The 17,418-nt window shown below is 45.3% G+C and overlaps 1 protein-coding gene across 3 annotated transcripts in view; it reads right to left on the bottom strand.

Moving 5' to 3' along the window:
- The window catches only part of RAB11FIP5 (RAB11 family interacting protein 5), a 34,234-nt gene extending 32,513 nt beyond the window's left edge, over positions 1-1,721 (bottom strand). The window contains exon 1 of one of the 3 annotated variants that reach the window (XM_081265534.1): positions 1,014-1,721. In XM_081265534.1, coding sequence (XP_081121660.1) covers positions 1,014-1,441 — 428 coding nt within the window. In that variant the 5' untranslated portion in view covers positions 1,442-1,721. The remainder of the gene's footprint in view (positions 1-1,013) is intronic. The other 2 variants (XM_081265535.1, XM_081265536.1) reach the window with 2 other exon arrangements.
- Between the last annotated feature and the right edge of the window lie 15,697 nt (positions 1,722-17,418).

Genomic DNA, 17,418 nt, shown 5'->3' with positions numbered 1-17,418 from the left:
AAGGCCCTTCTCTAGCCACATTTTGAAAAATGTTCAAGGTCAGACCCTTTTCTACTCAAATTCTGCTTTCATCTGGTTCTGCACCAAGCTGGAGGCTCATTCCTCTCCTCTGGCAGCCCTTCCTAGGTTTACTAAGTGGGAGCCTTTCCCCTGGGCAAAACTTTGGAGACCGCTAGTCCCCACCTAGGACACACCCCAGTTCCCATCCTCTTCTCCTCCCCTCCCAGGTCACAGACAAGTTAACCACTCAGTGATCCACAGCAGGTGGTCTGCCCTGAGGACTGGCTTCCAGATCCTGCCCAAGCCCAAAACAGGAAATGAAGCTACAAGACTGAAGCCTTGATCTTAACACAGGGGAGGCTAAATGCTGTCAAAATAAATTATTAAAAAACCCACTGGCCCTTCTCAAGCTAAGCGCCTGGGAGAGAGCTCCTGCTGTGCACTAACCACCACTGACTCCACCTGGGCAGGGCAGCAGGCAGGCCACTTGAAAGCTGACCTAAGTATTTCCTTTCTTAAGGGCTCCTTGAGTCCTCAGGCCAGGGACCCTGGACACTGGGACTGCAAAAGACACTAGACAGTGGAGGGCAAAAAGCAGATGTCCTGAGCAATCTGAGGTTCAGGTGGGACGCCTCTCACGTTCCTTCCCCCACAGGGCAGAGCAGTGACTGCAGTTTCCTTCCTCTCCATGGAAAGGGAGACAGGCCCCGAGGCCTTAAGACTTCCCTTTTTGATTTCCCAGCCCAAAGCCTCAGGATTCCACTCCTAACTTTCCTTGACAATCTACTGCTAGTGCTTGGCCACCACTCAAACTTCCCTGGACTCCCAGAGCCCACCAGCGTCTGTTTGAGAAACCGGGAGAGGACTCCAAAATGCGAAAAACCAACTTATCTGTCGGTTTACACCTTTGAGCGCGAGGCAAGGGGCTCACTGCTCCGCTGAGATTCGGGGTCCTGATCTCCCACCAGCCCCACCCGGTGAGGCCTTCAACCGTTTCTGCGCCCCCCACTCACTGCGTGTGTGGGGCGCGGCCTGCACCAAAGACTTCGTCCAGCGCCACCGTGGCCTGGCCCAGAAATTTGTCGACGCCGATGAGCGAGCGATGCATGGTGGTGAGCACCAGCTCGCAGGCGGCGGCTGAGCCCGTGACCCAGGGCGACGGGCCCGCGTCGGCCTCCTGCGCCCTGAGCAGGCCGTCCAGGGCGCCGGGCGGCAGCTCGAAGGAGCACTCCTCGCGCCATTCCGGGCAGCCCTGCGTCTTCTCCACCACCGACGTGCTGTACTTCTCGCGGCCCACCTGAATCACCGTGTACGCGTCGCTGGTGCTGCCGGCGGAGCTCTTGCCACGCAGCCCGCGGGCCCGCAGCACCGTCACCTGGACGTGCGTGGGCAGCCAGCGGGAGGGCCCCACCACCGGCTCGGCGTCCCGCACCAGGGCCATGGCGGGGGAAGCGGCGGCGGGGGAAGGCTGGCCGAACCCGGCGCAGACGCGGGGACCAAGTGACAAACTTGACAGCGGCAGAGGGCGGTCAGGAGCCCGCTCGCCGCCGCCCTCACACCGGACCGCCGCAGCTGCGGGCTGGGCTGGGCCGACCGGCCGCCGCCTCCCCGCCTCCCCGCCTCCCCAGCCGCCGGCCGCGCTGCGACGTCAGCGCCCCGCCCCCGGCCCCGCCCCGTGGCCCGCGGCCCGCGGCCGCGACCCGCGTGGCGGTGCGGCAGTGCTGCGGGGGCGCGGCTCGCTCCCTGGCCGCCGCAGACCTGCCAGAAGCAGGAGGGGGCGGGGCGACGCGGGCCCGGGGCGGGGCTCGTGGCCTCTGCAGAGGTGGGCGGGGCTCCCGCGCTGGCCCCGCCCTGGCCGGGGGCACCCGGCGCCACCCCGCCTCGCTCAGGGTGAGCGCTACGCCCCCCGGTCTAAACGAAATGCCCGCTCTGCGCCTCCCGGCCAATCCCAAATCTTCCTCCTGCCCGGGGAAGTCCTTGCCTTGAAGTGGTCCTGGCCCACCCTCCTGGGATGGCCGTTCCCTTGGCGCGGACTAGTGGCCGTGTTTCGGACCCCTGCTACCTGCCTCTGCCCCCTGCTACCTGCCTCTGCCCGCTGCTACCGGCCTCTGCCCCCTGCTACCGGCCTCTGCCCCGGACACGCACTCCCCTGCTTCAGCTCCCTCCGCCCCATCTGGGAAAATGCCCTGGTCCAACCAGAGTGACTCCCCCACCACCCCGCCACGTGACGGCCCGCATCAGCAGCCTGCGAGCCGCCGCCTCCAACCTCCCGGGTGAGGGAAAGGACCTCGGATGCGGCGCGGGAGGGCTGAGGGCAGGGCTCACCCTCCGCGGACACTGCGGCAGAGAGCCGAGTGATGAATAAATGAGTGACCACATCAATATTTAAGCATTCGCTCACAGCACTGTGGCTCTTTGCGTCACGGGTTGGTGGTTTCAAATAATAACCAACACCCGTTATAAGTGCCTACTATGTGCTGAGCCCTCAGTATTAGCTGGACAATTGTTTTTGGTTTTCTTTTTGTTTTTCAGTTGTGGATGGACACAAACTTTTGTTTTATTTATATTTATGTGTTGCTGAGGATCCAACCCAGTGCCTCACCCGTGCTAGGCAAGCTTTCTACCACTGAGGTACAATCCCAGCCCCATGGTTTATTAATAATGACAATCGTTAATAATTATAGACGTTGAATATCGGCCAATGTTGGCCCATGTGCTTTATTTATTTGTATTGTCTCGTTTTATTCTCAGAGCCACCCTATGGGGTATGATTTTTTTTTTATTTACTTATTTTCGGTAGAGATTGATCCCAGGGGCGCTCTGTCACCTGAGCTACATCCCTAGCCCTTTTTTGTTTTTTTATTTGAGACAGGGTCTCACTAAATTGCTGAGGCTGTCCTCAAACTTGAGATCCTCCTGCCTCAGCCTCCCAAGTGATTGAGGATTATAGGCATGCATTACCGGCTTGGCTGTGAGTATGATTTTTATTCCGTGTTTTCCAGAAGATAAAATTGAAGTTTAAGTAAATTAGTCCAAGATTCCTAGCTGGCAGAGGTGGGATATAAATCCACACCCAAAGCCTTTGCTTTTCATTTGTTTAATTTTCAGAGCCTATACTTTTAATATAATTTTACCAGGGATTGAACCCAGGGATGCTTCGCCACTGAGCTACATCCCCAGCCCTTTTTATTTTTTGAGATAGGATCTTGATAAATTGCAGAGGGCCTCACTAAGTTGCTGAGGCTGGTCTTGAACTTGTGATCCTCCTGCCTGTACTTCCCAGGCTGCTAGGATTATAAGTGTGCACCACCCCACACCTGGCTAAGATCATTTTAAAATAAGCCAGATGCAATGGAACAGTCTGTAATCCCAGCTACTCTGAAGTTTGATTGCAACTTTGAGACTGCCTTGGCAATTTAGCAAGACCAAGTCTCAAAATAAAAATAAAAAGGGCTGACGATGTAGCTCAGTGGTAGAGTGCTGCTGGGTTCAATACCCAGTACCACAAAATGATAATATTTTTAAAATAAAATGTAATACACAGGGGCTGGGGTTATGGCTCAAAGGTAGAGTGCTCACCTAACATGTATGAGGCACTGGGTTTGATCCTCAGCACCACATAAACAAATAAAATAAAGATATTGTGTCCACCTAAAACTAAAAAATAAATATTTTTTTAAATGTAATACACAGCTTTAAAAATATATCAAATAGGTCAGAAGGGCTTGTGATGAAAAGTAAAACCTGCCTCTTCACTCCTCAATGAAGGAATACTACTTAAAATCATTTTCCTTTATAGGCCTGGTGGTTGCCTCTACATTGCTATACAAAATGCTACATAGCTATATCTGGATTTACCAGGGCTGGCCATTATCTATTGCCTTCCGGCTCTGATAGATAGTGATTTTAGCTGGTTCACACCTACTTCCCTCCCACAATCTTGTATAACTATTCTATTATTTTTAGTTCACATTTATAGTGGAAGCCTTTATTTCTTCTTAGGGAAACTCTCCTCAGTACTACTTGACTTTCCACCCGCAAGCCATGTTCTCAACCAGGAACATGAATGTGGGAAATCAATAGACTCACAGAGGAGGCTGGTGAGAAAACACCTCGAGCCCAGGTCTGACAGCCTCCACCATAACTCTTCACCCAGCCAACTTTGGTAAGTCCTAGGCACCACCATGCAATTTGTTATATTGCTTTTCAGTCTTTACTCTGTGTTGTTGTTTTAAGTACATCATGGTCCTGAGGCAACTAGAAGTGTAATAGTTAAACCCAAGGAGTTTGGGAGTCCTTTTTTACCATTTACCTTCTTTGTTTGATCTCCTTTACCTCTGAAGACAACCATTGAAGGTAGGCACTGTGGCCACCCTCAGTTTCACTGATGAGAAAACTGAAGCAAAGAGAGCTTGGGTAATTTCCTCCAAGTCAACAGCTGGAAAATTTCAGAGACTGGACTTGAAGTCAAGTCTCAGTTACTGTGGCTCTCTGTCTGACGTGTTGGCCATCTAAGCACAAACTCTGCAGGAAGTGCTCGCATGCCCATAGTACATATAAAAAATTGAGATACAAAAAAGTTAACTGTCTTAACCAAAGTTAGAGTCAGGATGAAGTTTCCACTTTAAGAGTAGATTCTCCAGCACCTTTGCAAATGAAGATATCTTTTACCAAACTTCAACTAACATAAGTTTGGCACTCTTCTTTAAAGATTCTGTTTCAGGTTTTCCAAGGGCTCCTCCTTACCTCCCTCTTCCTCCTTGATAAGAGTAGCAAGGTTCCAGGAAAAGGGAAAAGAGAACTCAAAAGGGCTACTCCGCCTCGGGCTTTCCTTCCTCCTGCCCTCCTTCCTCCTGCCCTCCTTCCTCCTGCCCTGGCCCACGCAGTTTGGCAAGGGCAAGCTTCCTGCTGGCTCAAGATTGGAACCCTAGGCGGGCAATGAAGCTGGCAATGAAGCCAGGCAGAGCTCCCCGAGGGTCATTTGGCCCTAGGAGGAAAGGGTGGGACTGCTAGCTGTCTGCAGTTGGTCAGAAAACAGCAGAAACTCCAGATAGTGAAGACTAGGCCATCTAGAGCTGTTTCCTCCTATAGAAGGTGAGACCACCCACCCCACCCACTGCAGCTGAGAAATGACTAATTCCAAGATTAGTGCAGGGGAAATGCAAGATGAGCCTGGATCATTTTGTAGGAAATCCTCAGAGAAAAAAAGGGTGACGGGCTGCAGTATGTCAAAAGAACACAGAAGCCACGTGCAATGGCTCACACCTATAATCCCAGTGGCTCAGGAGACTGAGGCAGGAGGATTGCAAGTTCAAGGCTTGCCTCAGCAAATTAGCTAAGCCTAAGCAATTAATTCATCAAGACCCTGTCTCTAAATAAAATATTAAAAAGGATTGGCAATGTAGGTCAGTAGTTAAACACCCCTGGTTCAATCCCTGGTACCAAAACAAACAATAACAACAAAAAGAACACAGGAGCCAACTGCAAAGAGCTTCCAATGGGCAAAGTTAAGACAATTTGAATTGCAAAGTATTGGATTATAGTCTATAAATATTCATGAGTCTGTAGACTATATCACTATAGTGATATCAATGATATTGAATGAACAAATAAGATAAATGAGGGAGAAAAGAAACATCTTCCTTACACAATTCTAAGTGATATATGAAGGTGTGACCCCTCCAAATGGTGTAGTTTAATTCCCCCTCCTTGAGCGTGGGCTGGACCCAAGAGACTTCAAAGACTACAATATGAAAAACAGTAATTTTACAATGGCAAAACCTGCAGATATCCCTTAATCAGTCATCAAGATTAACATCAGGGGCTGGGGCTATAGCTCAGTGGTACAGCGCTTACCTTGCATGTGGGAGGCCCTGGGTTCAATCCCCAGCACCACATAAAAACAAATAAAAGTAAAGAGATTGTGTCCATCTGCAACTAAAAAAATATTTAAAAAAAAAAAAAAAGATTAACATCAGCCCTGATAAATCGTTGATAGATGCACCCCAGACATGACACAATGAGAGGGGCATTTCATCTGTGCTTTTCTAAAAACCCATAGCTGTTTTTTTATTTTGGGGTTTGATTTGGGCTTTTGACTTGTTTGTTGTTTTGGATTTTGAAGTACTGGAGGTTGAGCCCAGGGCCTCACACATGCCAGGCAAGCCCTCACCACTGAGTTACATCCCCAGACCTATTTTATTTTGAGACAGGGTCTCACTAAATTGCCCAGATTGGCTTCAAACTTAATCCTCCTGTTTCATCCTCCTAGTAGATGGGATGATAGATAGGCTTGCACCACCATGCCCGGCTCCCATAGCCGCTTTCTTTTTCTTTTTTTGTAACCACTGAGCCACATCCCCAGCCGTTTTCATTTTTTATTTTGAGACAGGGTCTCCCTAAGTTGCTCAGGGCCTCACTAAGTTGCTGAGGCTGGCCTTGAACTTGAGATCCTCCTGCCACAGCCTCAGCAACTTAGTGAGACCCTTAGCAATTTAGTAAGATCCTGTCTCAAAATAAACAAGGGCTGTGGAAATAGCTCAGTGGTGGGCTGGGGATGTGGCTCAAGCAGTAGCGCGCTCGCCTGGCATGCGTGCGGCCCGGGTTCAATCCTCAGCACCACATACCAACAAAGATGTTGTGTCCGCCGAGAACCAAAAAAATAAATAAATATTAAAAATTCTCTCCTCTCTCACTCTCTCTTTAATAAAAAAAAAATAGCTCAGTGGTAAAACAACCCTTGGTTCAATCCTTAGTACAAAAAAAAAAAAAAAAAAGAAAGGAGAAATAATAATGAGTGGGAGAAACTCATCAACTAAAATACTTTCAGATACTGTTTTAGGAAAACTAAATACAAACATATTTCATTGATTAAAGATATACCTAGCCAGGTACAGTGGCACATGCCTCTAATCCCAGCAATTTGGGAGGCTGAGGCAGGGAGGCTCACAGGTTCAAGGCCAGCCTCAGCAATTTAGCAAGACCTTCAGCAGTTTAATGAAACCCTGTCTCATAATAAAAAATAAAAAGACCCAGGGTTGTAGCTCGGTGGTAGGTTCAAACCCCAGAACTACTAAATAAATAAATAAATAAGAAGAATCAAAAAGGCCGTGGATGTAGCTCAGTGGTAAGATGCTTGCCTGGCAAGCACAAGACCCTGGATTCAATCCCTACTATCACAAAAAAGTAAATAAGCTAGTTAATTAATTAAATTAATAAAATCTAAAATATGCCTAAAATGAAATTGCTTCAGGAGCTTAAAAGTAAAAGTAATAAAAATCTCAGTGGGTTTTAAAGTAACTTGACAAGCAATTCCAAAATACATTCAAAAGGGTAGAGCTGGAGAATAACAGATATTTGTGTTGCTAATAGGTGCTGGCTGATGTTAGAAAGCTGAAGAAATTAAAACAGTGTAAGGGAAAGCTAGAAATACATAAAGGGAGTCAAAAGGAACAGAATAAAAAATCTAGAAATAGTCTGATGCATGCATAAATAACAATTTAATCAATGATAAAGATGGTATTTCAAATAGACAGGAAAAAGACAACTTTACTTTCCATTTGTAAAACAATAAACGTAACAGGGCTGGGGTTGTACATCAGTAGTAAAGCTCTTGACAGCAATGCAAATAATAGTAATAATAGTCATTTTTACTAATAAGGAAACAAATACTAAGTGTAAAGTGAAGCCCCAACCCATACAAAAAGAGACCAGATAGAATAAAGATCTAAACATAGAAACCCCATGAAGATGTAGGAGAAAATATAGAAGTCTATTTTTTGTATTGGGTGCTTTGTCTCAACTGCTCAGTGAATTTGAATAAACAGTTGCAGGTGAAACACAAAGGATAGTTAACCATATAGAAAATGCTAGTTTAAAATTCCAAATTAATCAGCAAAGAAGTCCTGTGGGAGGGAGGGGAAGGACACACTGGGCGTGAGCATAAATTGGCACAACATTTTTTTTTTTCTTTTTGCAGTGTTGGGGATAGAACCCAGGGCCACTGAGCCACAACCCCAACCCATGCAACAACTTTTTTTTTTTGGGGGGGGGGGGAGGGGAGGGATACTGGGGATTTAACCTTAAGGCACTTAATCACTGAGTTACATCCCAAACCTTTTTATTTATTTTTTTAAACTTTGAGACAGGGCCTCACTAAGTTGCTTACCACCTCACTAAGTTGCTGAGCCTGGACTCAAACTTGCAATCCTCCTGCCTCAGCCTCCTGAGTCACTGGGATTACAGGAGTATGCCATCATGTCAACTTCTACTGGCACAACTTTTTAAAGAAATTAACTCAGTGGTATCTATGCACAATTTAAAATGGGCATTCCCTTTAGTCTAGCAATTCCATTTCTGGGAATTTACCTAGGGGAAATACTACACAAAGAACTTTGAATAAGGATGTTAATTTCTGCATGATTGAAAACAGCAAAATACTTGAGGCAGAACCTAAGTGTCCATTAACAAAAATAGGAAGAAAATGATGCCTCAGAGAAAAGGCCCTCAGCCCAGCAGGTGGCTGAGGAAGGGAAACTTTCACTGTGGCTTCTGGGCCTCACAGCTGGGCTCCCCATCAGGCCCTGTGCTCAGCAAAACTTTCCTCCCCAGAGGCCACTGGCCACAGGGGACCAAGGCACTCTGACCCCAGGGGCAGGATAAGTTTTGGCTTCCAACCATCAGGGTTTCTTTTTCTTTAATTATTTTTTGCAGTTGTACATCCACAGGATGCCTTTATTTTATTTTATTTTATTTTATTTTATTTATTGTGGTGCTAAGGATGGAAACCCAGTGCCTCACATGTACTGGGTGAGCACTCTGCCACTGAGCTACAGCCCCAGCCCCCATCAGGGTTTCTTAATGTGGCTTCACCTTTGGTGACTGACTTTTATTTTGAGAAAAATAGAAAGCCTTAAACCTTGGGTCTCTTGGTAAGGCAAATTGTAAAGGTATAGCCAACTTTCCCTTTTAAAATAAAAGTATTTAAAACAAGAAGCTGTGCATATTTTCAATTTGGGGGGCTGGAGGGAGAGGGCATCTTTGGAAAAGGTCCCTTTTCATTCATTTCCTGATTCCACAAAGGTGGGACAGACAGATACAGCTTCTCATGCTGCTCCCCATGAAGGCAGGAACTCTCATAGTGTGCGGAGGACAGATATTATAATGCAAAACCACAAAATACAAAACTACAAATATCAGTTAGTCTGTGAAGGGAGCGCCTAGGATCACTGGGACTTTATCTCATCGGGAGGTGGGGGAGGGTTTCCCTGAGGAAATTACATTAAGCAAGACAGAGAAAGATGAAGAGCTGCAAGGAATTGGTCCAGAAGAGTTGGCCTGGCAAGGGAAGGGCTTGTTCAAAGGCCAGATACAGGGCAGAGCTGGGAACATTTACTTATGACATAAAGAAAAGGCTGGTGTGAGCCCAGCATGGTGGCACATGCTTGTAATCCTCGTTACAGGAAAGGCTAAGGCAGAAGGATCACAAGGTTGAGGCTAGCCTGGGTGACATTACAAGACCCTATTTCAAAAAATCAAAAAGGGCTGGGCATGGTGGTGCATGCCTGTAATCCCAGTGGCTCGGGAGGACTAGACAGGAGGATCACGAGTTCAAAGCCAGCCTCGGCAATTTAGCAAGGCTCTAAGCAACTCAGCAAGACCCTGTCTCTAAATAAAATATAAAATAGGGCTGGGGATGTGGTTCAGTGGTCCAGTGACCCTGAGTTCAATCCCTGGTACAAAAAAAAAAAAAAAAAAAATTAAGGGGCTGGGGTTGTACCTCAGCAGTATACCTCTCAACTTGCATGTGCAAGGCCCTGGGTTCGATCCTCAGCACCACATAAAAATAAATAAATAAAATGAAGGTATTGTGTCCAACTACAACTAAAAAAGAAAATATTTTTTAAAAAATTAAGAAAGGCTGGGGTATGTGGCTCAGTGTCTGGCACCTTGTTGAGTCCTGGGCGGGTTCCTTGCCCATTATGGTGGTTGCTAGGAGAAGGAGAAAAGAAGAAAAAGCTGGTGTGACCTGAGCAAAGATGAGGATAGCAAAAGAGGCAGGAGCCATGCTCCCAAGGCCTTGAGGGCCACTTTTAGGGGCACTTTCAGAATTGAGATTTTCTATTTGGGGTAATTCAAAATTATTTAGGGATTAGAAAACAACTTCTTTTTAAAAAATATGCTTGCTTCAGACTTGGCAGTCTCTACAGCTTTGCTTTGAGCAAGGGTGGGTATGTCCTGATCTAAACAGTTATCCACAGGAAATTGGGAAGAGAGCCAGGAAGCTGCTGAAGGACTCCAGGCAAATCTCTCCAGGCCGGGTGCAGTGGTGCATGCCTCTCCTCCCAGTGACTAAGTTCAAGCCTCAGCTTCAGCAATTTAGCGTGACCCTATCTCAAAATAAAAATAATTTTCTAAAAAAGGGCTGGGTAGGGTTGGGATTGTGGCTCAGCAGTAGAGCACTTGCCTGGCATATGTGAGGTGCTAGGTTTGATTCTCAGCACCACATAAAAATAAATTAAAATTAAAAGGCTCATTGACAATTAAATATATATATATATTATATATATATTATATATATATATATATATATATATATTATATATATATAATATATATATATGGGTAATATTTATATATATATGGGTAATAGCTCAATGGTTTGAGCACTTCTGGGTTCAGTTCACAGTATAGAAAGAAAATTCTCCTCTTTGGAATAGAGATACCCCCTCCCATCCAGAGCACAAACTGCTAATCTAGACTGACCAGTTCAGGCATGGGAGGTGCACTGGTGAGCACAGTGGTACGGTGGTACTCTTCGGTGGGGGAGGGAGTGCAGCCATGGAGTGAGGTTTTGGAAAGCTGTCAGTTCTTTTACAGGAGGACAGGTGTGGACAGGCTAATCTTAGAATCCTGACCTGAAACAGGCACTGCAGGAGGCCAGAGCCAGGTAGAGCAAGTTGCTGGAGGTATCATTTCTTGAGGGATAGGAGAGAAGGAGCGCCCGCCCAGGAGAGAACATAATGGACAGAGACATAAATGGACAGGGCTTGGCTTTTACAAGCTAGGACATTCTTTTCTTTCTTTCTTTTGGTGCTACTGGGTATTGAAGCCACGGTCTCACACATGCTAGGCAAGTGCTCTACCAATGAGCTACAACCTCAGCCCTTTTTATTTATTTATTTTATTTGAGACAGGGTCTCACTAAGCTGCTGAAGCTGCACTCAAATTTATGATCCTCCTGCCTCAGCCTCCTGAGTACCTGGGATTACAGGTGTGCACCACTATGCCCAGTTAAATGCTGGAACTTTCTAACATAAACCTTAAGATTTCTTTTCTGTGCATTGTAATTTACCCCAAGATTTCAGGTAAGTCTGGTCACCTTCAACCTGGGCTGAAGTGAATGCTTAGGTATGTGTTCATGTCCCAAACATAGAGAACAGCTTTCCCCTTCACGGACTACTGAGACTACCAAGATGCTGAGAACATCTTTCAGGAGAGGATGGTGGTTCTGGAACTCTAGGAAGTGATAATGAGTCCATAGCTAGTGGAAAATGCAGCAAGGTAGGCACTCAAGAGATTCCTTAACCCTGAAATATTCTAAAAAGGCCAGAGGCTCGCAGAGGAAATAAGTCCCTCTGGCAACATTGATGTGGGCTTAGCCTGAAGATGTGTAGGTAACACAGGATGGAATAATCAGGTATCCTTAGAAGGAACCCCTAGATCCCCTTTAGGAACGCTCACAAAGCAAATAGTTGGGCTGGGATTGTAGCTCAGTGGTAAAGCACTTGCCTAGCATGTGTCAGGCACTGGGTTTGATCCTTAGCACCACATGAAAATAAATAAAATAAAAAGTATTGTGTCCATCTACAACTAAAAAAACAAAAGCAGATAATTATAATCTGTGCTGGTAAGGAAGATGTCACATCTGTACAAAATGGCTGGATCATGTCCTCAGAAGCGGATGCAATATGGCTGACTGCTGAAAGCAGCCAATATCCATCCTAAAGTAGAATTGCAAACTGCAGGAGCCAGGCAGGCCTATAGAGGACCAAGCCAGCCCTAGGAGACAGCAAAGGATGACAGGGCACCGTTGCTCAATTCCAGGCAATTAAACTGTCATGTTGATAGGAAGGTATGTGTTGCCTGACTTTCCAGTTAAAAGATGATAAAACCATAAATCCAGATTTTAACAAAAATTTTATGATTTTTATGTGTTTACGACTAGTTCAAAAATTATAAATATGTTTGAGGTTGGTTATTATGTTAGTTTCCTATTGTTACTTAACAAATTACCACTCAGTGGCCTAAAACAGCACAAATTTATTCTCTTACTGTTCCGGTAGCCAAAAGTCCCAAATCAGTTTCATTGTACTAAAGTCATGGTGTCAGTTAGGCCGGTTCCTTTGGGGCTCTGGGGAGAGCCTAGTTCCTGTCTTTCCCAGCTCCTGAAGGCCATCTGCATTCCTTGGCTGGTGACTCTTTCCTCCAGCCTTCCCCTTCACTTCCATCTTCCCATCTCTTACTTTTGTAATCAGACCTCCCTTTACCTTTCTCTTATAGAGGCCCATTGTGATCACATTTAGGGGCCACTCACCAGGGTAATCCAGAATAATTTCCTGTCTCTTTTAGCCACATCTGCAAATTACTTTTGCCAATTAAGATTACATTCACAGAGCCCAGCCCAGTGGCACACACAAGTAATTCAAGGTGCTCAGGAGGCTGAGGTAGAAGGATCGCCAGGTCAAGGCCAGCCTGAGCAACTTAGCAGGACCCTGTCTCAAAAAAAAAAAAAAAAAAAAATAGAAAGAAAGAAAAAGAAAAAAAAAAACACATTGAGAAAGGGCTAGGATGTAGCTGAGTGGTAAAGCACCTTTGAGTTTACTTCCTAGTAACAGCCCCCAGAAAAATGTTACATTCACAGTTGCCAAAGTTAGGATATAAATATCACTGGGGCCATTGGTCAGCTCACCATAGATATAAAGTTGGACTCAGCTCTCCAATTTGAATATAGAGCTAAAGACAAGGGTGTGGTGACAGGGGTGTTGCATGAATGTTCAGACAGAGGTGTGGATAGCTAGAACATATCAAAGAAAGAAAACACCCTCTCTATCATTAGGATCCTGTTAGCCTGACAGATTTCCCCCCAAAACTGATATAATAAAATAAACCCCCAACATTCCAATACTCTGTGTCATAAGTCTGTGATCCTTTTTTTTCAACAGCTATATTAAGGTTTAGTATATATACACCATAAGTTGCACCCTTTGTAAGTATTCAATTATTTTTAGTAAATTTATAGTTACGCAATTGTCACAACCATCCCGGTTTAGAACGTGTCCGTCACCCCAAAGTTTCCTTGAGCTTATTTGCAGTCAATTTTCACCCCTAGGTGCAGCCCAGGCAAGCACTGATCATTCTCTCTGTAGAGATTTGCCTTTTCTGTACACTTTGTATAAATGGTATCATATAACATATAACCTTTTGTGTCTGGCTTTCACTTAGCATAATGTTTTTGAGGTTCATCTATATCATAGTGTATATTATTAGTAACTATTCTTTTTTATTGCTGAGTTGTGTTCCATTGTGTGAGCATATCACATTCTGTTTACCTATTAAATTGTTCATGGACATTTGCATTATTTCTTGTTTGGGACTATTGTGAATAATGTTGCTATGAATATTCATGTACCTAGTCTTTGTGTGGACATATATTTTCATTTCCCTTGGATAGACACCTAGGAATGGAATTGCAGAGTTGAATGTTAAGTTTATTTTTAACTGTGCGCGCGCGCGTGTGTGTGTGTGTGTGTGTGTGTGGTGTGTTGCTGGGGATCAAACGCAGGGTCTTATGCATGCCAGGCAAGCACTCTACCACTGAGCTGCATCCCCTGCCTTATTTTTAAATTTTAAAGAAACTGCCAAGCTGTTGGGCAAAGTGGCTGATCCATTTTATGTTCTCATCAGGAAGTAAAAAAGAGGGATCTGATTTCTCCACATCCTTGCCAACCTGTATTCAATACATTTTTCCCATTGAATTACCTTGGCACCTTTGCCAAAAATAAATTGACCTAATACATGAGGGTTTATTTCTGGACTCCCAGTTCTATTATCTTGTTCTATGCCAATACCAGATTGTCTTGCTTACTATAGCTTTGTAGTAAGTGGGTTTGTTTGTTTGATGTTTGTTTTTTGTACTTGGGGGTTGAACCCATGGTCACTGAGCCACATCCCCAGCCCTTATTATTTTTATTTTGAGACAGGGTGTAAGTTGCTTAGGGCCTCACTAAGTTGCTGAGGCTGGCTTTGAACCTCTGGTCCTCCTGCCTCAGCCTCTTGAGCTACTGGGATCACAAGCGTGTGCCACTGCACCTGGCTCAAAATATATTTTGAAGTTAGACCACCTGAGCCCTCCAGTTTTGTTCTTTTCCAAGATTGTTTTTGGCTATGCTGGATCCTTTGCATTTTCCACATTAATTTTAGAATAAGCTGGTCAATTTATGTTAGAAAGGCGACCAGCATTTTGATAAGGATTTACTTATTTACTTACTTACTTACTTACTTACTATTAGCAATTTAAAAGGAAAACCACCAAACTGGTTTTCTATACTCAATAACACCAAACGTGTGGGAGTGTTACCCACACCAAGCAACTCCCCACTTCTCTCTGCAAGCACCACTTTGGCACCAAAAGATTCAGTTGACTCTGACACTAACCAGCCTGAGTTTATAGTTGACCCCACCGGTTAAGGACTCTGTTTCACAAGACTGCCTTCCACTTCAAATGCCAAGTCACACACTTCTGTGAGACTTGGCTACAAATCAGACGTTCCCACCACCCCCTTCTTCAAGTTGGCTAATTTGTTATAATGGCATACAAAACTCGGGAGAAACACTTAGCTTACATCTACTGGTTTATTATGAAGGACACAACTCAGGAACAGACATATGGAAGGGATGCATAGGGCAAGGTATAGGACAGGAGAGACACAGAGCTTGCATGTCCTTTCTGGGCACACTACTCTTCCTAGCTCTTTGATGTGTTCACCAATCCTGAAGCTCTCTAAATCCCATCAGTCAGGGCTCTAATGGAGGTTCCATTACACAGGTGTGATGGACTTCCTCATTGGCTTTTGGTGATTGAACTCAATATCCAGCCCTTCTAGCCGGGCACGGTGGCACATGCCTGTAACCCCAGCAGCTCAGGAGGCTAAGGCAGGGGAATCTCAAGTTCAAAGCCAGCTTCAACAAAAACTCAGTGAGACCCTATCTCTAAATGCAAAATAGGACTGAGGATATGGCTCAGGGGTCAAGTGCCCCTGAGTTCAATCCCCAGTACTCCCGGCAAAAAATAGTCTAGCCCTTTTTTCCTCCCCATAGGTCAGGGAAGCGGGGACTGAAAGTTCCAACCCTCCAATCATCTGGTTGGTTCTTCCAGCAACCAGCCCACATCCTCCAAGAGGATCATCAGTTTCTTATGTTCTTTATTTTATTTATTTATTTATTTATTTTTACTGGGGATTGAACTGGGATCCTTTACCATGGAGCTACCTCCTCAGTTCTTCTCCCCAACCCATTCTTTTTTTAAATATTTATTTTTATAGTTGTAGTTGGACACAATACCCTTATTTCACTTATTTATTTTTATGTGGTTGAGGATCGAACCCAGGGTCCTGCATGAGCGAGGCGAGTACTCTACCGCTGAGCCACAACCTCAGCCCTCTTTCTTTTATTATTATTTTTTATTTTGAGACAGAGTCTTACTAAGTTGCTAAGACTGACCTCCTACTGATAGGGATTTAGGATAAAGAGAGAGAAATACTGAATTTTAAAAGAAACACCATAAGCCATTGAGATGCAGAGAGCATGGATATAAATCTTGAACAACGTGCCCTTGGCCCATGCCCTAAAATGAGGAAAATATGCAAGGGCACGGAAAACTGACATGGAATTGTGCAGCTCCCCCCCCCACCCCCCGGGCTCCACCTCCAGTCCAGCTCTTGACACAGTCAGCCCTTCTGTAAATATTGGGCCCCCAGCCCAGGGCAGGGCTCCTTACTCTCTAAGACAATTGCATTCTCCCTTGAATGTCTATCTACCTTCCTAAATAAACCTCGGTCTACATCTTTGTCTGACTCATGCTGAAATTCTTTTCTGGCACATATGTCAAGAACCCCACTAGTTCTGAGTTGAGTTTCCCTCTCCTCTGCGAATCCTCAGACCCTTCTCTGGAGACTTTTCTTCTCCTGTGATCAATTGGCAATCCTTCTGCCTCAGCGACCCAAGTCACTGGGATTATAAGCGTGGGCCACCATGCCCAGCTGTGTTCTTTATTTCAACTATTCTTTTTCATTTGGTTCAATACTTTCATTTTGTTCTTTTAGCTATTTTCTCATTCTTGGTCTATCCTGCTAACTAACATCTTACTGTTCTAATCTCTTTTGTATATTTACAGAGCTGATTTGAAATTCTTGGCTCATCCATACTAATGCTCCTGCTTCTGTCCTGCTGTTTCTGGTGTTATATGTTGTACATTTTATTTTTCTATTGGTTTAGTTTCACCCTTGGAGTGGCTTATTATTTTAGATTATTCCCTGGGGGTATTGACTCCCTGTAATGCCCTTTGGGGAAGGCCAGATGGCCTCTCCTTAGTGTCTACCAACCTGTTCGGTTCAAGGAGTGAAGTGGCTCTCAGATCTCAAGGGGAGCACCCCAGCCTCCGGACAATCACGGGTCAGCATTTTCCTGGTTCTCACCTGGCCCGGAAACTTCTGTAATCTTGGCCTCCCTTTCCATCCTGTGGCAGAAAGGAAGCTGTGTCTCCTGGGGACTTGAAAGGGGAAAGAGTGGAGGACTTTTTTTTTTTTTTTAAAGAGAGAGAGAGAGAGAGAGAGAGAGAGAGAGAATTTTTTTTAATATTTATTTTTTAGTTCTCGGCGGACACAGCATCTTTGTTGGTATATGGTGCTGAGGATCGAACCCGGGTCGCACGCACTCCAGGCGAGCGCGCTACCGCTTGAGCCACATCTCCAGCCCCAAGAGTGGAGGACTTAAGAGATTCTCCAAAACAGCTGTTCCCCAATTCAACTCTTCACCCCAGCAGGGCTCTTGTGCTAAGTTCATTCCCATGACATTGTCCCAGTGTCTGAGCTACTGCGTCCTCTGCAGTGAGGGTCAAGCAGTGACTATCCCATGCAAAGTTGTAGGAGGCTGGAGTAGAAACCAGTCACTTTTCTCTTCCTTTATCCTTATAAACCCCCTGTGCTTCAGGCTGCAACCCCACCACACACACATACATATGCAGGTTCTCAACAGCCTGTCAGTGGTTTCTCCTCTATTGTTATTCCCTGGATTTCATGTCTTCCTCTATCATTTCTCCCATAACAATCCAAGTAACTCCCATCTTGGCAGGAACTGGAA

This window comes from Spermophilus citellus (assembly GCF_964194105.1).
Source record: "Spermophilus citellus genome assembly, chromosome: 13".
Classification (NCBI taxonomy): Eukaryota; Metazoa; Chordata; class Mammalia; order Rodentia; family Sciuridae; genus Spermophilus; species Spermophilus citellus.
Note: the sequence above shows the minus strand (reverse complement) of the source record. Positions and strands in the feature narration are given on the sequence as shown.